At 37.8% G+C, this 27,817-nt stretch overlaps 2 protein-coding genes across 2 annotated transcripts in view; one reads left to right on the forward strand and one right to left on the reverse strand.

Moving 5' to 3' along the window:
• Nucleotides 1-1,996: 1,996 nt before the first annotated feature.
• On the forward strand, nt 1,997-17,357 carry FAM169A (family with sequence similarity 169, member A). The gene is made up of 12 exons (XM_010006377.1): nt 1,997-2,131; nt 3,577-3,676; nt 4,727-4,812; nt 6,185-6,369; nt 8,676-8,851; nt 10,125-10,253; nt 10,457-10,578; nt 12,343-12,397; nt 12,764-12,902; nt 14,983-15,148; nt 15,935-16,141; nt 16,860-17,357. The coding sequence occupies exons 1-12, from the start codon at nt 1,997-1,999 to the stop codon at nt 17,355-17,357; spliced, it is 1,998 nt and encodes a 665-aa protein (XP_010004679.1).
• Nucleotides 17,358-23,870: 6,513 nt separating this feature from the next.
• NSA2 (NSA2 ribosome biogenesis homolog (S. cerevisiae)) overlaps nt 23,871-27,817 on the reverse strand; it is a 4,794-nt gene continuing 847 nt past the window's right edge. The window contains exons 2-6 of the mRNA XM_010006379.1: nt 27,648-27,814; nt 26,462-26,612; nt 25,939-26,118; nt 24,646-24,838; nt 23,871-24,018 (exon numbers count right to left, since the gene is read on the reverse strand). Of these exons, the coding sequence (XP_010004681.1) occupies nt 23,951-24,018; nt 24,646-24,838; nt 25,939-26,118; nt 26,462-26,612; nt 27,648-27,814 (759 nt within the window). The 3' untranslated portion in view covers nt 23,871-23,950. The remainder of the gene's footprint in view (nt 24,019-24,645; nt 24,839-25,938; nt 26,119-26,461; nt 26,613-27,647; nt 27,815-27,817) is intronic.

Consider the following 27,817-nt stretch of genomic DNA (forward strand, 5'->3'; position numbering starts at 1 on the left):
CAGTTATAAATGCCAGAGAAGTCATGTCCAAGTTTGTTTTTCAATTTTAACAGAAAACCCCCCTCTTTTGTAGAAAGAGCAGCCTCATCTTGTTGGAAAATAACTCCAAAATTCAGAATGATGTGGTTATTTTGTGCAAGATGTACTCTGTATATATATGAGTTCAGATTGCAGTCAGAGAGGCACACAATTAGTACCACAGCCAGCACTGAGCAAGGATATCCTGCTGTAACTAGGCCTTGAATAAGGCAATTAATCAAGAGGTTTAGAGAGTGTCTCATGTGAATCACCAACTTGGCAGAGAAGACTTGAGGTTTATATGAATAATTGGACCTAAAGAATGCAGGAAGTCATAAAGAAGACATGAATTAGTAAGACTGGTAGCTAGAACAGTCTTGAGCAGTTGAAGATGTAGGAGTTGTGACGCTGTGGTCTTCAGGTGAACTTAGCTCGTTATAATGTAATTATAATGCTAAAAATCACACTGCCAGTTCAAAAAGACCCCTGCCCAGGTGAAGACCCTTTTCCTGAACGTGTGTGATAGTAGAAATAGTGATGTCACTATATGTAAGTAACTAACCAATCACTGTAAAGAGAATGGACTCGAAGCTTACTAACTATAGTTTTGTGTATAAATATGTCATGAAAAATCTCGTTTAGTATGCTCAATTTGTGTGAAGGCACCAAGCACCCAGTTCTGTACAAACTTGCAACAGATATCAGAATCTCTTTCCTAAACAGTGTCTCTTTGTGTTTCAGGAGCTATCTTAAAATGCTAACAATCTTTTCATGCAACGTAGTAATATTACATAAATGCAGATTTTTTTTAATTGCTACTGGGTGAATTAAAATAAAAACTTCTTTTGCATTTGATTTACCTATGTCAGTGGAACACTTGATGATAGATTAAAAAGAAAAGAGGCTGGAGCTAAGGAAAAAAATCATTGGAAATTTGGATTTAATATAAAAATATTTTTTAAGACTGCTTAGTGGAAGCCAGGAATCGCACATCCTCTGTGGAAAGCTTTCTGGTTTTGAGTGTTGGGTGATGAGTTCCTGGAAACTGAGCAAGGCAGGTTGAGGGACTCCAGTGTTTAGGTGCTCATGAACTTGTAGTTCATACTTAATGAACGTTTGCACTGCAGCTTGAAGGGAGCTGAGGGATCTGTTTCTGTGTATGGCTTATACACCCTGACAATCCTTAGCAGAAGAAAACTCAGTGGAATTCCAGGAGCTGTTGTTCAACTTCTTGACACCACTTTGACAAAGCAAATTTAAATCTAAGCGTTTTCAAGGAATTGTTGGTCTTCAGGGCTTTAGTTTTTGTCTTTTCTCTTCCTTAAACTGTCTTTTTAGTTTGTTGTGGCCTCGGGTTTTTAACTCCTCTTTGCAGCTGAAATGCTCTTGGAAACATCAGCTGGTAGGCACATTAGCTGGCCAGTTGCTGAGACAAGTTCTGAGCAATGCTTTGGTTTCTTCAAGGATGGATTTAAATGCAAAGTCTCCAAAATAAATTAACTTCTCTTTCTTGTTATCTTTTGAACTGTTTACTCTTTATTTGACTGGCCACTTAATGCTTTATGTGTGACCTCAAAGCATTATCTGGCAGGGAGGTGTATCAGCTTGCCACTGCAAGTCAGCAGGTGGTCTGTTGTGTATGTGCTGCTGCATGGACTTGTATCTTGGAAGTCTGTCACTTTTGAGTCTCGGGGGATCTATTGCTCAATTAATCCTTTTTTGCTTATAAAAATAGGTGGGGTTCATGTATTGTTTTACAGAATAGGTGTTAACAGGCATCATCCTAATTAAATGTCTGGAGCATTTTTCCTTTCTGGCTTGGATCTAGAGAGCAGTGCAGGAGAGGAGGCAGTGTGGAGGGGGTGCAGAGTTGTTCAACAGTCTTAGTTATATGTTTAGTAAAAACATGACGAAATGTGCATAGTATGTCTTAAACTACCCACAGTAAAAATGTTTCTTTGTGTTATTTCTTAAGAGGATGCCATTCCCTGTGGATATATTGAACGACTGCAGTCATGAGGACTTGGAGAAGTCATCAGAGAGCTACTTGTCTGACCTTCAGAGTGGGGATCCAGAGCATCCTGAATTCTTTTCACTGCCAGGCCATGGCAAAGTAAGAACTATCTTAGTCTCCGTTTTCTTGATATGTTTGTAGATTTAAAAGATTTTAAAAATCCAGTTCATAACTACTGAATCGCAAGACTATTTTAGCAAAGCTTTTGTATTTTCAAAATTCCTGTTTGTGTACTAAACTCTACTTTTTCTTCATTCTGTAGTTGGATTTAAATCTGAGCATCAGGAACTATTTGCTACTTCTAGACAATAGATCTGATTAAGTAATTTTTTTAAAAACTGGAAGTCTCAACTAATGAGATCTAAAAAGCACTACCTCACACAGCCACAAAAATCTATCATAACTGTGGGGTTCATTATTTACTGAAGCTAACTGACTCTTTGTATCTTAGTCCTCCAGTGTTCTTCGTGGCTGGCCTTAATTCTTTATCAGCAAGTTTCAGTAATTTCAGATACAATTTTTTTCTTTTTATTTGAAATAGTCACAGTTCTTATTGGGAGTTCTAGTAGAGACTGTGACACTTCATGTTTTTAACATTTGTCCCTTGTGTGGTAAGTTGGACCCTGTTGGTTCTGTCTAGAAGAACATTGCTGTTAAAACTAGTACCAATAAAAGCAAGAGTGTGTATCTTGAATGAAAAATATGTGAGCTGAGAGGATTCTCTGTGGGAGCAAAAAGTCATTGCTGCAGATTCCTTGGCAGAAGCAGAATCTTGAGTACTTTCCTGTGTTTCTGCAGGTGCTATATGCCCATATGTTTGTATTAATATCGTCGATTGTGGCATAGCATATCATAATTGTATTAAATTGGGTAAGCAAGTCTATTTACAATACCGTTAACATCTCTTTAGTTTTTATGCATTATTTAAGTATCAAAAGCATGAATTTATGTATTAGAATGCGTTTTCACAGTGTTACCCAGCTTCTGAAAGGTAGAGTGATTTGACCCTTCTCATGTTGTTGCCGGGGGGAAATCAAGGAGCCAACTTTGGAATTTCTAAAATACATACGATTTAAGAGAAGAAAATGCTTTTGAATCCAGCTTTCCCATCTTAGCACAATCGGGCTGAGGTTAACAAATAGCAGCTTCAGTGTGCCTGTTGGTTTCTGTGCTTAACTGCCTTCCTCTTTATGTAGATTTTGACAGCTTGCATAGCTGGGGCAGTTGAAATGAACGTATTTCTGTCTCTGCACACCTTACTTCACTTGTGCACATAAATGCAAACTGCTGACAGCAGAGATGTAGCAGTATAAACTACTGTCACTAAAAATGCCAGAGGATGAGTCAGAGCTCTTTATAATCTAGTCTTGTCTTTAGGAAGATATATCTAAAGTAAGGGCTGGGGTCTGATGCTTGTCCTTTACCGTTAACTGTTAAGCTCTTGGTTTTCAACATCTATCTTGCTTACTCTGCTAAACATTCTCTATGTATTTTGCTAACGTTTTAGCAAGAGTTTATTGAAGTATTGTACACTCTTGTTTCAGATTCCTATTATCTTGCCAACCGTGGGCTTCGTTCCTCTTTACGGTGAAGAGCAGACACACAAAGTTCTTGCTTTGTTTGCACCAGGGGATTTGCTCACAGGTTTCATTTTAAACTTTTAATCTCTGTTGCTGTTTCTTTTACTGTGACAAACATGTGACCAGGCCCTTGCTCATTGCATGCTGATGTAGATCATAACTTTGCCACTTGTGCATTTGTTTTTCACTGTATTCTTGTTCTCATACTAATATTTTTGTTGTCCAGTCATATATACAAGTGACAGAACATTGCATGGTTGTCAGAGTAGAACTGGATCTGTTGGATGCAAAAGATGTGTAGCAAAATAACATGGTGCTTATCTGAATCTCAAGTACAACATGTGTCTCTTGGTCTTATTATGTACATCTCACCTGTCCAAAATAAATTAATTGAGCATTCATAGAATCTGTTAATCTGCCTGTGGTTTTAGATATTCTTTATTAGCAGTGATCGGTCATCTTCAAGTGTAAATTTGTCTCTAGCTTCAAGTCCTAACATAGCCCTAGCTAAGGTGACATCTTACTGTTTTGGGTGGATTTTTCTCCTTTTCCCTTTTTCCTTCCAGTCCTCCATGTTGCCTTCTCTTTCCATTTAATTCCATGTATATGATCTCCAAGTTTGTCACAAATGCCCATAGATCAGACTTCTGACTGCCAATCACATGTCCATTAGCCTTTTTTCATTCATCTGACTCCCTAAAACTTGCACAGTTTCAATATCAATTAGCAACCCCAAACCAAAATATGTGCGACTGAAACTCCTTGGCAGGTGCACTTTTTAGTGGAAGAAGGTTCTAGAGCATAATGGTGGAGGGTAGTGGTTATGTCTGAACAACAGTTTCTGTATGTCATACTGTAGAAAACCTACATTTGGTTTTATTGTTCTCAGTTTTCAAGCAAATAATGGACTAGGGAGCATCACATACTGGGGGGTGTATATCATCACATTTATTTGGCTTGTGTAATAAGGACTGTGTTAGTACAGTGCCAACTAGAAGATGCTTAACTTTGTTACTACATTTTTATTCTTAATTGTTTAGCAGCTTTAATGAGTATGTTTCTTTTGGAATGTTAAGAATCGCTAACTTTTTTATTTCCCCTTGTTTCTTTCAAGCTGTAGCCCTGTATCTTGCTGAACAGTGGTGGTCAATTGATGACATTGTGAGAACATCTGTCCCTGGTAGACAGGGACTTCATCAGGTAAAGCACTCTAGCATTCACCTAGAAATTTTTTTTATCCTTCAAGGTAATGACAAGCAATAGCAAATGGCTAATGTGTGAGATGTTTCATGTTTTCATTTCATTCAAAAGTTAACTGTCTGTCTCACATCAAAAGCAAGGTCAGTGGGATTAGAGGAATAGGCACAAAAAAGAAGGGAAGTTTGTTGTGAAAATAGTGTTTGGAGCAAGCGTGACTCTTGTACAGTAGCTTCATGTGTGAACTATATAGATACTGATGATGTTTAGAGGTTTTTTTCTGTATTCTTACAATGTTGTATGTCTGGTTCTGTGGAAGCATCTTAGTAGAGTGGTTCATTGGACCATAGCAGCTGAACCTGTTGGTCTTACCAGGAGACTAGCAAGCTAAAAATATTGTTGGGAACCCTTTGATAGAAGCAAGTTGGAGCTGGTGGCTTGCTGTAGCAAACCATGAGGTTTGGAAAGTAAGTTGCCTGGTGTCTGATATGTTCCTCATTGCTGACCTTTGGTACTGTTAGTGACACCTACGTAGCATGGACTTCTGGGGGTGTTTTTTTTTTCCAAAACTGGAAATCCTTGGGTTTTTTGAGCAGTATAATTTATATATGCTCATGAAATCTGGGCACTCATCTCTGTTTTTTGTGAGTTTTTAAAATTTACTGTAGAGAATTTGATAAGAAACCTTGTTTGCATGTGCTTCTTAATGGTAGAATGGCAATTAAATTGGGAAAGCCAAATCTTTTACTGGTGAGGTAGCGGAGACTCTGGACATTCTTCCTTCCCAGTGGATAGGGATAGTGGTGAATTTTAAATTTTGCTTGTAAAAGGAACCCTGTATGACTGACAAAAGGATTTTGAGTTGCTTGTTTCATGCCACAGAAACTGTTGCAACTAGTTCTTCCACTGCATCATGTCCTGTTGTCTACCACTCTCTCAGCAGTGAATGAGTATGCCAAGTCTTGCTAAACTGCGAGGCTCAATTTCTAAGACTCTACTTACCTGCTAGCCTGTGAAGTGTGAGCCTGGTGTATTGCTATTGTGCTTAGTGAATGTTTCTTAAATCCAAAAGTTATTTTGAGTCAAAATAAAAAACTTCCCCTACTTCCCCACTCCCAGCACTTCTTTCAGCTTTTACCCATTGGATTAGGAGTGGCACTGAAGTAGTGATATACCCTCTGTCTATGGTAGTGGTTTATGCTTCCAAGCATCTCCATGCCCTCAAACCCCAGAGCTTCATCCTGCTTTAGTGCTTGCAGCTTCTCTTGACTCCATCTGCAGCTGTGTTAACTGGCAACTTTGAAAAATAAGGTCCTGATATGTGATATTAACTAATCTGACCAGTCTTCTAAAATATTCTTCTGTATTTCCTTAGGTGAAGTCTCTTGGAGAGAGGGTTGTTCTCTATGTTCTGAATCGAATTATCTACCGGAAGCAAGAAATGGAGGAAAATGAGGTCCCTTTTCTCTGTCATGGTAGCAGTGACTATGCTAAGATCATGTGGAAAAAAGGAGAGGCTGTTGGGTTCTATTCTGTTAAACCTACAGGTAAAACACTTGAGTATTGTGGGATTTAGGGGAGAAGAGGGAGGAGATAAAGAGCTTATTTGAAGAATATTTTATTTAGAAGACTTTACAAGCCTTGCAGGCCTAATGAAGTAGGTGTTTTCCTGAAGTCATAAGAGGTCAGATTCCTGTAAAATGTCTGGCTTATGTGCTTCAGCAATCTAAGTTTTTAGGTTTATTCATATTCTACAAAACACATTTAAAACTGTATAAAAGAAGTATACCCCAAAGATTTTTTCTTTTTCTGAAGAGCAAGTTGTTTATGGTTGGATTGGGCTGTGCTTGTTTTTTTAGTGTTTTTTTTTTTTTTGACGTAGATCCAGAGTGCAAAATTCCTTTTGTCTGAAATTATTGTAGAATCAGATGCCATTATGACTTAAACATCTTGCAGCATAACAGCGTAAGAACTTTTCTCACAGGCATAAGATTCAGCTACTGCTAGTGATAACAAAGAGATTCCCTTTCCTTCCACACATGCATTCCCTCGGAGATTAAAACTGAGCTGGCAGATTTATGCTATTAACATTACGGACTTTCTGTTGTGTTTTGTTTTTTTTCTAAAACATTGTGATTTCCTATAGTTACTTTGGAATTTGTGTTTTTCTTTTTTTGCTGAAAAAAATAGTGTTTGGATAGGCTGTTTAGCACACTGATAGCATTTTGTAGAATACTAATGTTTGGATCAAGGAGCAACAGCCTTATATTCTTTTGTCTCTGGAAGGACTTAACTAATTCAGGATTAATTATGATACTGGAGGCTTGCTGGAGACTTACCCCATCTATCATACATACATAGGTATATGTGTATATATATCTATATATCTATCTTTGCAAACTGTAAAAAAAACACCAACAACAAAAAACAAACAACCAAAACTGTTTGGGGCACTTTCTGCGACCTTTCTGGTCTGGCAGTCAAGATAAGAAAGTTACTGGCTAACTTGTTCTGATTGTCGTTATCTTTTTGTGCATGGGTTTCTGTGGGTTTTTTGTGTTCTTTTTTTCCTTAAGGAGATTAGGCATTGCACAGTTTGTATAAGTCTCAATATTATTTTTAATGTTAAAATTGCTGTGGTGTGGTGGTCACAAAGTAGTATTTATGTTGCAGTGTTTTTTGTTGTGGCCTTATAAAGCTAGAAATCAAAAGTAGTGATTATGCTTTTAGTCTAGAATGGGGGTACTTCCTGATGTGATGTGGCACTGTGAAGTTTTGCTATACTTAACACTCCTTGTAGTCTCATGAGGCCCTCTCATATACTTGTCCTTAGTTAGCAAACACTGAAGGCTAATCTTTTTAGACATAATAATTTCATCCCTGATGGTTGTGTGTTTTATTCTGCAAATTGAGCAGAAAGATAGCTCTGGAAACATGGTTAGGAAAGAGTAGTGGAGCTTGACTGATATTCCTCAAGGTATCCAAGTGATGTACCCTTTCTGCCCATGTTTTGTTTGCTTGGAAAATGTAGGTAAATATGTTCATTGGTCTTAAAAATATACAAGGGTGCAAGAAGGACATGTTGTATAGACAACTGTGTTCATCTCTGGTTTTGTTAGAGGAAAGGACAAATTTTTAGCATAGTTCAGTGGCTTTCAAATTGAGACCCTGAAATGGATTGGATAATTAATGGGCTATCTTACTGCCATTTTATGGCATCCCTTTGTTGCTGAGTCCATAGCTACCCTTTCATACTGAAGCACCTGTGTGTTGTGACAGTCTGTTTTATCTTTGTTTAATTACGGATAACATGGTGTTTACGGGAGAATTCCAATGTAAAGTGTCCTAGAATTATCTGTGGTTTTATTTAAAAAATTGGAATTGTTTTAGTCTTTAAACAAGAGCTGAATTGTAGTCTTCATATTTGTCTAGAGGAGTGATGTAATCTCCATGAAAGTGCAATTCAATAATTTTATTGTCTCCTTTTCCTTCATCCTTCCTTCAGTTTCATTTTTAGTATAGATTTCCTATGGAATTATATAGTGAGATTTCAAAGTGAGCCTTTCCTCTCTTATTTCTGGTATTCTTTTCAGGTATTACAGACTTTTACTAACATATTGATCTATTGGTGTATCTTGACAACATAACGAAGCTTACCCAAAAAGCCAATGAATGGTGGATAGCAACTATTTATTTTTAATGAACATTATACATTATTATTATACAATTACATGACTTACAATTATTGAGTTTGGTATAATTTTTATAGATTATAAGTCTTGATTTGAATAGTTAAAAATACATGCTGCAGCATGTCAATGCTGAAGAACTGATGGATATTTTTCCCCTCTTATTATTTCAGGAAGTGTTTATGGCTCTTACTGTGCTCAAAGATACAAGCTGCCTGTGCTTGACACAATATTTGTAAGAAAGGAACATCGTGGAAAAGACTCAGGGCTAATCATGTTGGAAGACTTTGTGGATTCCTTTAATGAAGAAAATCTTGGCCTAAGGTACCCACTGTCATCTTTCATGTACGCTGGTAAGCTCTTTATATTACTCTTCTGTGCTTCCCTGTGCTTTCTTTACATGTACCAGTGAGTCCTGTCATTCAAGCTCTATGTTTGTGGTTGCATCCTCAGTTCTTTTATTAGAAGCTCTGCTCTTCAGTAAAGGTTAGAAAGGCTGACTTGCTTAAGATGGTGAAGTAGTTTGTGATTAGTTTTTAATCCCCTACATGAGATTAGAGTTTTGGATCTTTGTTGGCTTTCTACTACTGCAGAGTTTTCCACTGTGTTCCCTTTAAGCTTCCAGAATGGGCTGAGGCATTTCTGTGTGTAATATATCTTCTTTGTACCTTTTTCTTGCTCTGTCTTAAGCTTCACAAGGTCACTTAATTCATGCTTTCTCAGAACTTGTGGTCAAATGGACTTACTAGGCTGTTTTAGCTTGGATATAAGAAGTCACAGTTCTAATACATAAGGAGAACATCTGTGGCTTTTCCATTAGCAACCCAAGAGGGTTATGTGCTCTCGGAAATGACGTGTTCTGGAAATGATACTGCCTGAGGCTGTATTCAGGCAAGAAACGTTTCCTTCGCCCTGTTTCTCAAGGCTTGTCCTACTCTTAGGCCAGTTACTAAAACTAGATTTGATTTATTAGGCTTCAAGCAGCAGAATTTTATGACTAATCTATTTCCCTGGTCTAGGAACTGTACAACAGGGATCTTATCCATTGAGATTATGCATCAGTGGTGACTCTAGTGAGAAATTGTAGTTTTCCTTGTAGTTACTACAGAAAAACATCAAAGCATGTGTCTCAACATTAATGTTTAGTATGTGTATTGGGAGAAAAGAGGTGGAGGAACAGCTAAGAAAATAAACCAGAAGTGAACAGTGAGTGGATGATAAACCATTCAATGGTAATGTGTTTGCATTCTCAAGGAGTTTTTTTCATGAATGCCTATAATAACATGGATTAGCACAGATCGTCTGGCTGTATCCTCTGCCTTAGAGCTCTTCCATCTGGGTTTGGGTCTTTGACAGGGACCAGTGAAGGTGTAAAACTCAAGTGGGTGCTTAGAGATAACACTGGAACATGTTTTAACCTGAGTAAGCGATTTATTGAGGAGTAGGGTAAAGCAGCATTATATTTATTTCATGATCAACTGTTTTGTTGAATATTTCTTTCTGTGGTGATTTATGTGTATGATGGAAGACTGCAAATTAATTTGTTTCCAGATAAGCTTTAAAAACTGAGGTACAGCTGAATATATAGTGTATATGTAATATAGTGGTTTTCTTATGTATGTTCAGCTTGTAAGCAGTATCTTGAGAAGTACCCTGGGGATAAGTCGCTCTTCTGGGAAGTGGAGGGAGCAGGGCATTGGTTCCAGAGAAGGTCTGTTACACAGAGAATACAAAGAGAGAACCTCAAAATGACAGGTATGGATGTTTTGTTGTTTTCTGACACTTTGTAAGAGTTGGACAAATACTCTGTAACACTGACTTCTAAGAACACTGCTTATGGAAACTAGCAGAAAGACATATACACTTTTTTGTCCTGATATCTGTGAGATCATCTTTGGAATGGTTAATTGTTACATGAAGGTACTATAATTTTCCATTTCCCTGTCTCCTCTTTTAAGCCTTAACACCAGAGACCTCACAGAAAGAAAACAAGGCTATTCAAGCAAAAGTTCGCTTGCAGCAGTCTGCAGCAGTATCTGAAGCAAGCGGACAGAAGACAGAGCTAGAGACACATCTAACTGTAGGTACACATTACCCATATATTAAAAAAGCTTGAGAGCTTTTTGGTTTTCTGTACTCATGTAATATATTTTGTCCTATTCTTCTGACTTTAGTTACCTGTATTTTATGTTCAGTAAATGTTTGTAATTTCTGTGAGAGAGTACATTTCTTAAGTAATTAAGGATTTGAGCAGATTAGTATATTTAATCAACAGTATGTTACGCTTGCTTGATATTTCTATTTCAAGTTCTCAAAGAGTAGTCCTGGATTGTGTGGAGTGAAGAGGTTGTATTTTTTGTACGTCTTTAAATTAAGACGTGACCAGTTTGGCAGAACCCATGGCTTTTCCCAGAAAGTTGTGCCTCTTCAGTTGACTGTTTAGGTACTAAAAAAGTCCCAAAGTAGTGCTTTTTTTAGTCTCTAAATGGCCAGAACCAACAATTCTTATGCTGTCTTTCACTTCTAACAGAATTTTGAGCATGGTCACTGAGTTCTAGATTGAGATTCCAATAATGATCATATCAGCAAAATGCAAAGATATCGTTTTGGTTGTAGAGCTCTATGGATATACTTGGAGAAGATAGCAGAGGGATAGTAGTTCTTAAAAGAAGGAGACAGTAGATAGCAAAGTGCTCCAACTCCTCATAGCTTACTAGAGTTGCTGGAAGTTCTTTTCTTGGCACCTGCACTATCTACAAGCAGTTCTGTAATGCTTTGGAAATGGTTGAACCACCAAACAGAATAGAATATCCCACCTTTCCCCACACCAAGAAAAAACATTCCCCAACTTTCATTCTCATCTTCCAGTTAGAGCTCCCTATTTTCTGTGTTTTGATGCTAAAATGAATCATGTAAAGGTTTGGGTTGGAAGGGGTCTTAAAGTAATTTGTCATTAGTCTGCAATTTCTCATGTATTTAAAAATCACTTGAAACTATTTCAAGAAGCAGTATGTAGATATGGCCACTTTTTTCCATCCTTCTTGGGTAGTGCAGGAAGTGGGGCTGGAAAGGTGGCAGAACACCTGGATGCTGGTTGTTGCCACTTCTAGATGACATTCAGCATCTGAGAAAGAGGACTGTGCATAGCTTTATTTTAATGTGAACAACTTTGTACCAGCTTCAGAGTATGAAGTTCTTGACAACTGAGTTGGGATGGTGGGGAAGAACAAGAGAAAAAGAGCTGCAGAGAGAGGGAACTCTGGCATAAGCAGCCTCTTGTGCTGACTGTGTTTGCAGCCTGCATTACTGCTGAATCATTAAGTTCTGTTTTTCCTTGTCTGATCTTTTTTTACAGAGGCTGCAGTATTCTGTTGCATGCCATGATAAGAATAGGACTATGAAATAGAATAAAATAGAAAAATAAAACTTTCCTCTTAAATTTTGTCAGCTGCTGTGGTGTAATCCCTTGGATTTATACAGGGAAAAAAAAGACTTCTAGCATTTAATTACATTGACACCTGTTATAAATGGAATTTTTTTGAAAACTCGGTAGTGTTGTTTCTATGACAGGCTGTTTTCAAGTCTTATCTTTTATGTTAAGGCCAGAAGTAAAATGCAAAAAAAAAAAGTCCTTGTAATAAGGATTTTTTTAAAATGTATCTGTTGAAAGATAAGGTACATATATGTAAGTATCTTAAAAAGAAAGTGATTTTAGCAGCTTTTCCTTAGAATCATTATTATGAAGTAGTTCTTAAGGAAGGTGCAACCACAGATGGATAGATTAAGGTATTTCAGTCAATTCAGAATTTTCTGAAATGACATTAGCTTTGCTTTTGCTTCACAGGCTGACCCTCAAAAAGGTAAAGAATCAACAGATGTTCATGCCAGCACATCTCAAGGTAAAAATAACCTTGATTATCAATATTGTAATTACTGTGGATTAATAGGTTAGCAGACTCTTTTACTGCTTTCAATCTCAGCATATTAATTGCAAAGTGTATAAAATCATAAATTCCTCTAAGGTAGTGGAGCTCAACTCATAAACCTCTTAGAGGACTTCAGATAAAAATTGTTATGATAAAGGTTTTTTCTTGATAAAGATGATTTGCATGTGTACTCAGAAAAAAAGTTTCACAATGACGTGCTGTCTTACTTTCACTGAGTTGCTTTAATTAAATACTAGACTAACAGGGTAAATTATTCATAGATCTTACACTGCATTTGTTCACTTGCATTTATTTTGTTTTGGTTTTGTTTTTCCTAAGACCCTAATACAGCTCCTGTATTCTTTCGGACACGAAGCAGTAATTTAAAACGTCCCAGGATAGGAAGACATAGACAGGAACCTGAACCTGGAACTTCCCAAGAAAATACGGAAAATGCTCTTCCTGTGTCAGAAAGCAGGTAGAGGAGCCCGTATTTTATTGCTTTCTTGTTTTGTTGCTTGGGTAGATCAGTGTCTCACAGTGTGCTACTTTGTACTTCTTCTTATTTTACTTGCTTGATTTTAAAATTGCTAAAAGTCAAGCCTGATGTGATATAATTGGTACATCACCTGAAGAATGTTTGCACCAAAATACAGTTTCTGTGAAAGTTTGGCAGATACTGCAAGGAACAGGGCTAAAAGCATTCTGTTTTAACTGAGTCTGCATGAAGGTAAAACCATCTGTATCCATACAGCAGGATTTCTTGCGATAATATAGCTGGACATCCACAATGCTTTGTGTGATTTTTGTGGCATAACAAGTGGCGTGTTGTCTCTATATAATAACAGTTAAAGGGAACCACCACCCATCTTCAAAGTAAAGCCCTTTGTTTAGAAAAATTCTAATTTAAACCCATCATATCCAAACTTAAATCCTGGCAAGAAAACCTCAAGTTACTCTCCACTGTATAGGATGTAATAATCCTGTGTAATAATTGTTAAATAGGGATGTGAAGAGTTGTACCATAACAATTCTTACAATACAGGGCCTTGAAGTACTAATTGGCATTGGCTTCCATCCAGAAAACAGAACTGAGGCTATTTCAAATAAATAAATTGCTTCTTCCTCTCATACACATTACTCCCTTCCTCCTATATAAGTGTGTGTATGATTATAAATACACACTGTTCTCCTCTGTGCCCCTAAGTCTCTTGTTCTCTTCCAAAAAAACCCAACAAAACTCCAATACAACCTGAAAAACCTCTTTTGAATAGCTGAGGCTACCTTGATTGTTTTCTAGGAAATCCCCCAAAGAGTTGTTCCATTAGGTTTTCTTTAACCAAATTAGTTGTTGGTGGTTGTTTCTGTTTTGTTGTGTTTTTTTTTCATATGAAGCTGAAGTCTTCAGGGAGATATGGCATAATTTTTTTGTTTATATTATTCTGTGGAACTACAGAGATACAGCACTGCTGTCCTGCACTGTCAGTGTGCTGCTCTAAGTCAGTTCAGACAGGCCAAATGGCATGGCTTGATGCCACCACAGGTTGAGAAATTATTTTTCCTTTTACTGCAAATAGTTTGCTGGGTGCTATGTGAGAGGACTGGCTTGTTACTGAACGTCAGTACTTTGGACCTTGCAAAATGAAATTAATCAGGTGCCACTGCTGCTTTGAACAAGATGTGTAGCATGGTGTTTGTAAACAATGCTAAGGGGAATCCTTGTGGCAGCAGGGCAGGATGTTAGCTTTGTTCTCTCCTTCCATGCACAACAGCAATTCTACAGGGTCTTCTGTCACAGACTTTGTCCTTATAAAGTGCCTTCATCTCAAGATTGGCACCTGGGATAAAGCCCTCCAATTATGCCTTTACTGTAAGATCATGAAGCAGCCTCCTGCAAATCTGTTGGATGTACTTTTCTCCATTGTTTGCCTGTAATACTTCCAGTTCATCTGAGTTGTATCATCTCGAAGATGAAAACTGAATGTTTGAGAGAGTGTTAGTACCCATCACGTGCATCAGAACTTCATCTTTAGCTATTTGCTAACTTAATCTCTAGCTGATTGAACCTTTCTCAGCCATATTTTTTTGATTGCCTTGAAATTTTTTTCTAGTCATGGTCTTTCTAATGTACGTATATTCAAAAATTGTAGAAAGATATTTACTTCAATAACTCCCTAATTTTTGATTGTTTCTACAGTGGGGGTGGCAGAAGTTGCTTCTTTTCTTACCCCTTTGTAACTTCCAAGTGTAACGGATTACTGCGTTCTAAATTTAAAGTAACCAACTTAAAACAAGTTTCTGACATTTATTCCCATAAGGTGGAAGTGAGACAGGTGTCTTTATTTTATAATTTCCAAAGCCATTTTTCCTAGTTGTTATTTTGTTTTGCTAATGAGGAGTTAGCCATTTTAGATCTTACATAGTTTTCTATTTTCTTTCTATTTCCCATGGTGGGCATCTAATACAGCAGTTTATAATTGGTCATTAATTTCCCTGCTGAGATCACCAAAATATATTACTTTAAAAGATAAAAAGATATTTTTTAATACCTGCTGCAGGCTGGAACTTCCTTCCCATACATCTGAAAGCCCTGAGGATTTAGTAGAAGTACCTGAGGAGAATACTTCTGAGGAGGATGAGAAAAAAATTATTGAAAATAAGAGCCAGTCTGCATCAGAAGCCGAACTACATCTGTCACCCCCTGAGAAAAAGAGTGAGAAGGAGGTGAGCTGGGTATGATAGCAGTTAAGTTTGGAATACAGCTACAGTTTCTGTTAAATATGGTACTTGCTGCCTTGATCCATGTAACTAATCAACTCTGATTCTGTACCAATGCTTTGTTGAAGTGTATGTCTGAGAAGCTAAGGCTAGAATAAATTAGTTTCAGGGAATATTCCATTACACTTGTTTTGAATGACACCCTTCATAGAATCTTCAGTGAGGTAAGTTTCTAACTTGTCTACCAGCCTAATTTTCTGAATTTTTTCTCCTATTTAAGTATTTGGAGAACTGGAGTAAGGTCAAGATCTGATCCAGTATCTTTAATATTAAAAAAAAATAGTTTAATTGAAGAAGCCAATAGCTGCTATGCATCAGTGACTACTGTTGGCTCTTCTTACTTCTTCACGTAAACCTAGAGTATCCATTGTGCCTAGTGGTGCCTCTGGGGTTTTTTTGTTCTCACTAATTGATCAGTGAGAAAGGGGATCTGACATTGTATTGAGTTCAAGGAATGGCTGTAGCATGTATGCTGGTGGGATGCATGAAAAACTGCTTGCCTGGGCTCCTAACAGCATAAGCTCTTGAAAAATTTTAGTGCAGGTGACAACACCAAGCTAATACACTGGTTAAGTTAGCTACTCTGCACTGAGCTCTGCCTTCTTAGTACATGTTTTTAGGTTCCCAAGCTATCTACTTCTCATTAAGTTGCCAATTTTTATCACAGATACACCCACTAGTATTGGGGAGTGGTGACTGGGCATAATCTTGATTTAGAAATGTCATTTTTAGGAAACTCCATCTGAACCTCTTAATGGTGAGGTAGAAGAAGAAACCGGTAAGACCTTAGTTGTGGCTGAAGAGAGGATGGCAAATGAAGTTCTAAGTGGTGAATCAAAATTGCAGTCTGAGAGTCAAGGAGAAGAAAATTTAACGCAGTTTGTTCCATTAATCCCTGAGTCCTCAGCAAAACCGTCAGAAGACACTGTATCAGAGAAGGTGAGGGAACTGAAACTAAACGTGAAGGTACCTTTCCTTCAGAGTGTACATATCTTGCTGGTTTTTATTTTATTAAGTAACAGATTGAAAGTAGCCCCTACCATAATACAGAATTGTTGGGACAACCAATTACTAGACCAGATGATGTAAATCCATACACAGAATATATTAATGTGCATGTGATACCAAAAAGAAATATATATATATAGCTCCAGTTTGTCTTAGCAGTAATGAAACAGCTGTTTCTCATTAAAATATTGTTTACACATGAGTGAAAAGCCACATCTTTATGTTGTGTAGTAATTCTGTCCTGATGAAGTGTTCAAGCCATTAATTACTGGTAAAGTACCCTTCTAGAACACATTTTTCTTTTATTTTTGTTTTTTGTTTATAGTGCCAAAGCAGGTTGTTATATGCTAGCAAAATATCTAAAATAAAAACCTTTTTTTTTCCCCTAGATTAATTTCAGAATGTTTTTACTGTTCCTGAGTAATTCTTTGAATAATTTAAGTTTGAAAATAGAAGAGCAACTCTGGATATTGAATGCAGTTCACAAAATAGTCTGGTTAATGGTACATGTAGTATTAAAAACTGCTGAATGCTGAATTACCCTTTGAGGTTGCTAGCTATGGGCAGTAGTTGTTTAGCCTCTTGGATCTGCAATTAATTGTCTCTGTGGTTGTTTTGACACCCATCCCCTCATGCCCCCCTGCCCCAGGTTTTAAATTCAAATGATTCAGAAGTGCTGACCGAAGAAACTATGTCTGTAGAGAAGGAGGGCAATGAAGAACAGCAACAATCTGAAAAGCCCACCACTGAAAATGCAGCTGCATCGCTGCCAAAGGAAGAGCCTTCTGACAATGGTTTGCTTAACTCTATGGTAAGTGAAGCAGCAGAAGAAACTTCTTCTGAAAACAGTGGGGAAGATCCAAATGAGGAGGCAGGAGTGAGTCAGAGCTCTGTGATAGTGGTTGAACTTGAGGGTGCTTCTTTGCAGCAGTCTGCTGGACAGGAAGGACAGAAGACCCAGTTGGAAGAGCACTCAGAAGGGCCTGCTGAGCAGGTAGATCAGCCCATGCAGACAACAGTGGAGCAGGCTGCAGACAGCAGCTCTGAGGAAGCAGAAGTTGAAGTACCAATTGTAGATAGGAGAAACCTGCGAAGAAAGGCCAAAGGCTACAAAGGTCCACCCAAGAAGAAAGGAAAACCAGCTTAAAAACAAAATACTGATTGTTTATTCAGCTATTTATAAGACAGTTACTATTTTGTGTAAAACACTAGGGTGTAACTAAACCGTATGGGACACAGGACACACATACGTTTCAAATTCTAGGTTGGACTTCCTCTTGGGATTCATCACCTTTCCTCAAGTTTTCTTGAATTTTTAACCACTAGACATAGAGCTTCATCAGAATATGAAAGTAAACAGCCAGTCTCCTCCTTTTATAAAGGATATGTGCTGAATAAATACAGTTGTGCTAGCAAAGGGAACAGTTTCCATATTTGTAGTGGCAGTTGTGAAAGAAAAATGCAGTGCGAATTCCTGGCCCTATCAAGGTCCCTTAAATTCCCATAAAATTCCATGAGGCCAGACATCACTAGCATTTTTTTTTTTAATAACGTCATGTTCTCTACCGTGGAAAGAAGCAGAACAAGAAAAATCATTCCTTGCCTCTTGTTCCCTCTCCATAGGTTCTCTCAGATGAGATTTAAAAGAATGTAAGATTCTGTAATTCCAAGTCTCAAAAGACTCAAGAAGGTATAAGTCAGTAGATAAAACTACAGAAGCAGCATCTGTCTTTCATGAGAATCGCTTGAAACAGCTGAGTCAGTAGAAACGCTGTCAGAGCAGCATCTGCTGTAGCGCACTCTGATAATGAAGTTCTTTTTGTGAAGATTAAGAGATGCCTACGCAGGAAACAGATTTGTAGCTTCCAATTGAGAGATGCCTACACAAGAAACAATTTGTAGCTTCCAAAGCAAGCATCTCTCTTTAAGTGTAAGTTTTTTGAGTGTGTGGAGTATAGACTCCAGTACACATAGAAAATAGCTTGAACTGCCTTCCTAACTACTTGCATGTGTTGAGTGGTTACTCAACTTGATTACTTGTTACATTACAGGAAAAAGATATGACTTTTGATCTCGTTTTGGTCTGAATGGAAGTTGTGCTTTGTGTTTTCCAAATACTCGGCTGGTGCTGTGGGGTAACTGTTAAAATGTTGTGTCTGCCAGGTGTGTAACTCCTCTGAGTGCTGGCATTTCAGGTGGTTGTTACATTCATTAGCGTGAATATTAGTGAGTGTTTCAGCAAATGCTTGTTTGCCAAACTGCCTTTAGGAGTTAGCAGGAGGCTGCTTGCAAATCTCATTTCCACTTCCTTTTTCTAACTTGGGTGTAATTCCTGGGATGATAGCTTCCCAATACACAGCTTTTCTGAAAAGCAGAGACCAAACTTTGCTACATGCAGGCAGAAATAAAAACAGGCTTGTCATCCATCTTTCCCTTCAGAGGGTCTCCTGGCAAACCATGTATTTAACTTAATTTGTCACACATACAGTGAGTTACTCCTTAGTTTGCTATGTGTTTCTTTCAATAAATGAAGCTCCTCTTGTAATGGGTTAAAAACTCAGAAATAAGAAAGAACAGTGGTTCAAAGATCAGAAAATCACACCACTATTTGTCCTGCTATATGCCTTTTCCAAGATGAGGGAACTAGTCTCCCACAGTGTCTCTGAAGTAAACTTAACTAGAAAAGGCTGTTAGGGCTTCTGAGTACAAGGTTCACTTTAATAGTTGCAAAGGTGTCCTAACTTTTATACCTCTGTGAAGCTAATGTCAGAATCTGGTTTTGGCTTTTATGCTTATACAGTTTAACTGTATTTATAAGATATTTTAACTGTATAAGATACATTCATATTCTTCTCAGTTGATGAAGTACCATGCTCCTTTTTAACCAGTTAAGAGCAGCTTACAGGGAAAAAAAAACAAACAACAGGTTTTTAAGAAATGTGTATTACCTGAATTTACATTCGGGGTGCATGGGATTACCAAGTTAAATCTGTTTCTTGAACTATTGCTCATAGCTGTAACTTGCTGTCAGTGTGCATACATGTACTCCTTATGAACCTTTTGACTGATAAAACATTCAAGATCTTTCATGATTCTTTGTAAATGTATTCAAGTGAACCTTAAGCATTTCTAAAACCAATCAGTCGTTTCTATAAAGCACATGACACAAAACTTCTGTTATCTTCTGGATGGCTTCTCTTTTAGTGCTAAGATTTATTGTATAGAAAAAAAAAGAGTAGCTAGAAAACACATACTGAATTACTAAGAATTTAGGACTTGTGAGGGCTGGTGGCTTTGAAAAGGTGATATACAGTATATTGTGATGTGTCTTTCATTTTTAGAGCAAGCTTTATAAAGATTAATCTGCTGAATACTTCAACTGAAAAATGTATCCACATAAAAAAAATCAAGGATTATTTTCCTTATGAAAAATTATTTCAGTTACTTTATGGTGGATTTTACATACATTAACATACACATAACATTTACATACATTGTATTCCCTGTGAGATGGGAAACCTGTTCATTGAAAGGTAAGGTCAGTCATCTGGCTTACTTTTCATGGATAAGTTGGAACCAGTTTTGATGACTGTCTTTCTTTTAAGCATATTTCTTTTTTGGATATTGAATACATTAGTATTACAACAGGATTATTAGATTATGACAGTCTTTGTTTCTGCTGAGAAGAATCAGATTGCTAACCTCATTTCACTGTATCAGTTATAAATACTTCTAAAATTAACTTAAATGCACACCTTTGAAATATGGTCATGAGTCTGTAAATCTTGGGTACTGATTGAACTAAAGGGTGTAGTTTATTTCTATAACAACTTCTTTGGCACCACTAATTTTGCAGCAAATACAGAGTAGCAAAATCAAAACACTGACTTTAATAATATTTTTTATTGCTGTAATGATTGTTCCATTGGAACAGTAGTTTCAAATTAGTCTGTACCTTCTGTTGCATTAATGCAAGGGAACATATCTGACAGCTGTATTAACTGATGTGTTTTACCTTGAGAAAAGCAGACTACTTTAGGCATGGATGTTTTTTTCTTTTTTTTTTTTTCTTTTGGCTGTTAACTGTCTTATTACCATCAAACTCTTCCAGAATTTTTAAGATCCTGTACCAGCAACCAATGAGTAAAACACCAACTTTATACAAGTTTGTACCAAATGTTATTACAATATGCTGTGGAACTACGTGTGTACAGTGAAAAACATCAGTATTATTTTTGAGATTTATTTAGCCTAGGAATAGAGTTTAAAGAACATTATTTTGTGAGTTCAGCATTGCACTTAAATGGTAAATGGTTTTGCATCTGAATCAAACATTTTTTTCAAATGGCTCTGTTATCTTACTTGTTAATTTTTAATGGGATTTGCTTTACTTCTCCCACGTTCTGTTTTGCTGTGTATTAATTTCATGCAGAATTCTTGTTTGCTGTTCTCATGTTTCTCATGTTTCATAGCCCTTTACATGAAAATGTATACATGTCTTATTTCAGAAGTGCTTTTAACTTATTTGAAGTGATGTCTGACCTTGATTTGTTGCTTTTTCTACTGTTTTATTTGTAGATGTCAGTAATCAACTTGATAATTTACTATGTCATCAACACTACTAAGTTAAACGTAGCAACAAATAGGCCTATGTTTCAGCTTCTCTGCTTTAAGTGACTGTTCTAAAAATCTTACTTCTAAGGGGATACACTTCTGAATTTAATTTCAGAAATAATCGTGTTAGATGTTTTCTAAACTAGTGATAATCCTGTTTATAAACCTCATGAAAAGATGTGTTGCTATTCTAGAATATTGTACTCAAGTCTTGTTACAGTGCTAGATTTTTCCTTTTTTTAGTACTGTCTTGGCTGCTTTTGAAATGTTTTGAAGTAGTAATTAAACTTATATTTTGTGATTATTTTTCTTATTTGTTTTTAGTCTTTTGAGTCCTTTGTGACAACAGGAGGCACATACTGGAACTAGCTCAATTTTTACAATCTATTTGCTACCTAGTTGCTCTAAAAGCTCAAAGATTATTAATTGAAAAATATTCTATCAATTAAAACAATTTCCTACATTTAACTAGCTTATGCATCAGACTTCTTTAAAAACAAGCTGTAGAACAGGCAGTTCTGAATGTTAGAGCACACATTCTGCTGTTGACATAGTTGGTATAAACCTAGCAGTTATGTATATATGTATATATGTATATAATGTAGTTTGCTACAGCTAAGACAACTAGAAATGCTGTAGCACACTCCCTACAGTCTGCTACACTGAAATGTCTCAAGTGCAATTACATTCAGCCAACAAGTCATATAGCACAAAAGTCATAATTTTCTTGAGACATTTTCTGTAGAAGACAGAGTATTCTGCTAATTTTATTTGTTAACATGCAGTAAAGTATGAAGCAGTAAGAACTTAGATGGAGGCTTATCCATTTCGACAAAATGCCCTCTTCTCCAGGCAAATGACTTACTGGCTTGTGAGCCTCTCTTAGTTTCAAATTACTTTTTTTACTTCCTTGTGTAGTAAAAAATCAGTAAGTTAAGTCTAGACTAGGGCAAAGTATTAAACCAACAAACCAGCCTGTAAGAGAAGACTTTGGTATAATTACAGTTCTGCCTCTATCAGATAGTATAAGAGACAATAGAAGGCTGGTACAAAAGCAGTTAGCTTGACTTCCTGGCCAGAATTCCAGTTCTCCAACATGATCTGGTCATGAGCGTGATTTAGTGATTATCAGTCGTACCAGAGGCCAAGAGCTGCAATTGTTCAGCCTGGAGAAGAGAAAGCTCAGGAGGATCTTACCTTGTGTACAAATACCTAGTGGGGAGTAAGAAGAAGATTAAGCAAGACTCTTCTCTGTGGTTCCCAGTGACAGGACAAGAGGTGGGGGCACAAACTGGAATACAGTACTTCTCTTAAAACATTTTAAACTGTTCAGAGTGGTCGAACACTGGATCAGGTTGTCCAGAGGTGCTGAAGTTTCATCCTTGGAGATACTCAAAACAAGACTGGATGTAGCCCTCAAACACCTGCTGTGGTTTACTCTAGGCTGGGGACTTGCTCCCTTACAACTGTAACAACTGTTATTCTATGATCTGCTAGTTTATTGCACACATGACCACCTCTAACCTTAATCCAACAAGCCCCATTGCAAACCTGTTCACATTCTGGCTTCTGAAACACAAGTTCTGTTTGAAAGTCTCCTTCTTACAATGTTGAGAGTTGCGTACCTTCATAAACCAGAGAAAGCATGTAAGGCTTTGACCAAATTCTTGATGGGAAGATTACCCATGCAGTTGTACAGTGTCACTGAAACCTAGTTTAGAAGCAGCTTTTGTTTCTTGTGTATTGAGGATGCAAACTAAATACATAGTATGAGTTCATGCTTGTGATCTTCAGTGGTCTAAATGTGTCTTAAGACACACTAGTGTCTTAAAGCCACCAAAATATCTGCAAGTACTTGTAGTTTATGGGCTGTTGTGCCATTCTCAAATTTTACATCTCAAAATCCCTACAACTTCAGGAGTTTAAACTTGAATAAACTATTCTCTTGCCTGAACCAATAGTGCTACACTCCAACCCTTACTCTTTCCATTAGTGTAGTCATGGATGCAAAGAGGAGAAAAACAGGAGATAATGGAGGGAGGAAATACATGCTCCCCTAGTTACGTTCTTCCTCTGCCTCCCCATGCTGTTAATGTGCTCTCAAGCCCATGCTTCTGTAGAGGCAAGTATCATAGAACCATTCAGGTTGGAAAAGACTCCTGGGCTCACCAAGTCCAACCACCATCCCTACTCTACAAAGTTCTCCCCTAAACCACATCCACCACCACCACTCAACCACCTCCCTGGGCAGCCTATTCCAGTGTCTAACCACTCTTTCTGTGAAAATATTTCCTAATGTCCAGTCTAAACCTCCCCTGTTGCAGCTTGAAGCCATGCCCTCCTGTCACTGATTACCTGTGAAAAGAGACCATCACCAACCTTTCTGCAGTGACCTTCCAGGTAGTTGTAGAGACTGATGATGTCTCCTCTCATCCCCCTCTTCCTCAAACTAAACACTCCCAGCTCCTTCAAGTGTTCTTCATAAGATTTATTCTCTAGGCCCTTCACTAGCTTTGTTGCCCTCCTCTGTACTTGCTCCTGCACCTCAATATCTCTCTTGAATTGAGGTGCCCAAAACTGGACACAACACTCCAGGTGTGGCCTCACCAGTGCTGAGGACAATCACCTCTCTACTTCTGCTTGTCACACCATTTCTAATATAAGCCAGGATGCCATTGGCTTTCTTGACCACCGGAACAGCTGCATTCTTCCAGCCCTTCTGCCTTCCAAGAAGCAGAATACAAGTTTGTATGTTCCTCTGGTACCTTCAGCCAGGTACAGCAGGGCATCATGGGAGATGGTGACTATATTTCCCATCACTAGGAATGTGTGCTGAATTGAGTATAGAATATGTCTAAGCCACAAAACTGCCACTGTAGAAACACTAAGAAGACTGAGAAAATTTATGACAGTAGAAGAACATGAAAATTGAATCACTTTATTTGGACAGTGTTCAGCTGAGCAAACATAATAAATAGAAAATCCCCAAAAGCTGTTTCTGGCATACTGAAGTTCCTTAGCAGCTTAAGTGTCAGCGTTCTTCAATAGTTCCAGAGATCTTGCAAAGTTGTTGAAACCACTGATTTTGCTGGAGCCCCTGTCCAATGCTTAGTATCAAAATGTAACTTAAACAAGCAGTACTGCATTAATACAGCCATCATTTTCTGGATTGTTGGTTACTTGTGCATATTTTCCTAAAGAGAAAAGGGAATTAAATGTCTACAGAAGCTTGTAGTAGTTCATATTACCAGAATTTTCTATATTTGCAAGTTCAATCCACAAGTCTCACAAATTCCTCTTCCAAACTGAAATGCATTTTAAAATTTAAATCTACCTTCTGCTGAGTTGCAAACTTAGGTTCTCAAAATACTTTCTTTAGGCTGTTGTTTATAAATGCATAGTTTAGAGTTCCAGGTAGATTTAAATAAAATAATTCACAGTTTCTGCTATAGTCCAAGTAAACTGCTGTTCAAAAAAAGGCACCACGATCCTATGAAGATACTTCCACTGAAAACAATGGTTGTTCATAGTTAGGTCTTTGCAGGCTTGTAGCACTGACTAATGTGACACAAATTAAACACGTTGAGTCTTTTTTCTGAACTTTATCTAATTTGATTTTGAAAGTATGAATGGAAAGCATAAGACTAAAACTTAAAACGTTCATTTTTAGAGCTGCCTAGATTCTGCCACAGCCCAGACCTAACATTTAACAGTGGATAAATTACGACAATTTACAGGATGTGGTCTTAACAATACATCAGGCAGTGAAGACTTAAAACTTTTACAAGTAATTCTACAGTGCAGCTAGTTTAACAACTTACCCCAGATAACTTTGCCCCCTTGGGTCACAAGGCCAAGCTCACTCACGTTCACCTCAATGACTGTACCCTTGGTAATTACGCCCAGAGTTGTATACAAAGGAGAAGAAGGATTCTTTTTTACACCAAGGATAGGTAGGCAAAAGGTAGCTTTAAGTTCAGGATGTGTCACATGTGCCTTCTTGAAACGTAAGCCCTGTTGCATAAGGAGTGTTGAAACAAGTAAGTATTTCCTTTAAGCTCTCATGACTAACCTAGGATAACACTTTTTAGCATTATGTCCTCAGTGTATGTTCCAAGAATATTGGAAGACTGAAACCTAAAATACAAAACACTACCTGCCTACTACAAAATGCTAAATTTGTTCTAAAACCGGATTAATGGGAAGATAAAGCTTTCCATGTATATTTTCAGCCATATTTTAACAGCAGTACAAGAACACGTGCTACCTCAGGTGGCCTCTCTTGCATAAAGAAATGAGGCATTTATGGTAACACATTTAGCAGCGTTACTGGTTTTCACAAGCAGAAATTTTTCCTTTATTGTTGCAAAACTGAAAAAACATTTCTTTTAGCACTTTCTATCTAGCAACCTGTGAGAAATAGTAAGTGTCAATAATAAGTCCCCCCAAGGCTTCTGTGTAAGATAACCATCAAAATAGTAACATGGTATGATGCAACAGGCAGCCTGCCTTGAGAGTCGGTTCATTTCTGTGAGGAAACGGGAACAGGTATTTACAGAAAGACTACACTGTCTTAGGAAGTCTAACTGTTCTTCCTGTGCACTGCCAGGCTGCAAGGGCCCAGTCACTGTTCCTGCAGCTGTGTAGGAAAGGTCAGGCTAGAGGCACATCACTTCCCTCACCTACAGTCACAACTGTGCTTCAAGCATGCTGAACAAGCCAGAGGAAGGGATTCTGGAGCCCTAGAACAGAGCTCGCTTCTGCAGCTGACAGAATCACAGCACCTTCAAAAAGAAGCCTCTGACCTTAAAAGTTAATCAAAGTGCCTTTGCTAAAGAGGATCTTCCTCTGCTAATCTGACACTTTGTAACTTAGGTTTCTGGCTTCATCTGGGTTATGGCAGTAAGAACAGAAGTTTCAATGCAGCGTGCAGGGGCATCTCCCCATCCCGACTATTGTATGTTTGGATTTCTGTAAGGAAATGAATAACCATGTTCTGTATCAGTAGTAATCAAGTGAATTACCACAGAAGAAAGTTTCTTTGCCCCAGGAACTTAAAGCAGTAAGTTAACAGAATTGCTACATAAGTGTTCTTTAAGACTCAGTAACATTACCATTGGTCGAATGAATCGTTCGTATTTAGGAGGCTTCCGAGTGAACCCATCTCCAACAAAACAAACTTTTGTGACCATTCTCTTCCAGGCCTTCTTTTTTCTCTTTCCTGTACGAATTACTTTTAAAACTTCTGTTTCTCCTTGTGCACGGACCTTTGGCACAGGAACCTCCCATTTCCCCTGGAAGAGGAAAGAAAAAAAAAAGTCAGTAGTCTTACATGGTCCATTGCTAAATGAAAGGGGTCAACCAAAGCATAAAATAGAATTTCCCTCAAGAGTACTTTTTATACAATGCATAGTTACTTATTTTAATTAGCACTTAGAGTTATGAAAACTCTAGGTTTTCGTATACTGAATATTCTTTCTTTATCCTAGATTGATCAGTTGTTTAGGGTTTCATGTTCTGTACAGAATGAATATTTAGACTTTGCTTCCAGTCTGTAAGTCACCTGAGCATCAGCAACACCAGGTGGTCACTGTCACAAGTAATAGTAAGTATGTGAGTGTTAATACAGTTACTTACAGCTTTTTCTTTTCTTTTCTGCTTGATCATGTTAGAGAGAACCTTAGCCCGAGTCTGGCCCTCTCGGTCCAGCAGGTATGCTGGCACAGCTCCTTTAGGTGTTTTTTCATCATTCTTTTTCTTGGTATTTCTATTTTCATGCATTTTAATGCTGCAAGGAAAGACAACCAGTATTAAGAGTAGGAAAAAAGGTTCATTTTTAGATCAGATATATCCTTTTAACTTAGCTTGTGCCTGCTCAAAATTTTCTTTCAAAATAGGTATTTGTAAACAAGTACATATTTAAAGCACAATCCCAAATAATTTTCAAGGTAAACTAACACGTTCCTTTAATGTAACACCTGGCAGGCTGCACAGTGCATAAAAGCTTGGCTATTTCCATTATGACAGGAACACGAGATGTACATATTGTAAAAGGAATTTCTGAGTTACTTATAACAGGCAGCTGGGCGCTCTAAGAAAGAGCAGCCTTCCTCTCTGAGAAAAAGCAACATACTACTACTCTTCTGAGATTTGCTGGAAATGCTTAAAACCTTGAGGAATGTGTTTGTGCACAAAGGGTTGTGTTTTGTTGATTTTGAGGCTTTTTAGGAGAAAAAAAAAAAAAAAAAAAAGTCCACAAACTAATTAACATAACCAATACCTGCAGAAATAACAGAGGAAAACAACTGTCTGCACTTGGTAAACAGCAAAAACAACACAGTGGATAGAAATTAAGGTCATTCGCAAAGCAGATTGCTGACAGTTTTTAGTTTGATTTCTAAGACAGGAAAAATTTTCAGGAAAATGCTGTTGTTTATCCATGTTTGATACTTAACTTATCCTGGCAGACAGGCCTCGTGTTCTGCTGAGGCACTGTGTATGCTACTGTGCTCTCCTAGCACTGCTTTGAAAAGCCTGCTGCCTCTCGCTGCACTAGCACAGCAGTTGATGTTAAAGCCCTAAGTAAATGCCTTGACATTTTTATCACAGCTACATTATTCATTGCTGTTGCTAACGACCACTTATTAAAGGCAGGCTTTTAGGAGCAGAATTGTTAGCATCCCTTGAAACACAAGGCAGTCAGAAAAACCCACTTTCTCCTGCAACCCCGGCGCTATTAAAAAGCATCGCGTGTGATCCCACCAAGAAGCAGCTGTTGCAGCATCTTGGCCTCCAAACGCCAGGGAGGGCGGCGGGTACTCACGTCTTCTTCATCTGTATCTTCTCGGCGTGTCGCTGCTTGTGGTAGAGCTTGGCCTTCAGCCCGATCATCTTCTTGGCCTTCCGGGAGCGCTCGTGCGCCTCGCGTCCCTCCTTCTTCCTCCTCCGCTCGTGGTAGTCCAGCCGGTACCCATAGCGCTTGCGGTGCAGCTC

This window comes from Chaetura pelagica, unplaced genomic scaffold, assembly GCF_000747805.2.
Source record: "Chaetura pelagica isolate M959 unplaced genomic scaffold, ChaPel_1.0 scaffold559, whole genome shotgun sequence".
Classification (NCBI taxonomy): Eukaryota; Metazoa; Chordata; class Aves; order Apodiformes; family Apodidae; genus Chaetura; species Chaetura pelagica.

Coding starts and splice junctions, on each gene's coding strand:
- FAM169A (XM_010006377.1), top strand. CDS start 1,997: ATGCCATTCCCTGTGGATATATTGAACGACTGCAGTCATGAGGACTTG. Junction 8,852..10,124: donor GTCATCTTTCATGTACGCTG/GTAAGCTCTTTA, acceptor ATGTATGTTCAG/CTTGTAAGCAGTATCTTGAG. Junction 16,142..16,859: donor AAGACACTGTATCAGAGAAG/GTGAGGGAACTG, acceptor CCCCTGCCCCAG/GTTTTAAATTCAAATGATTC.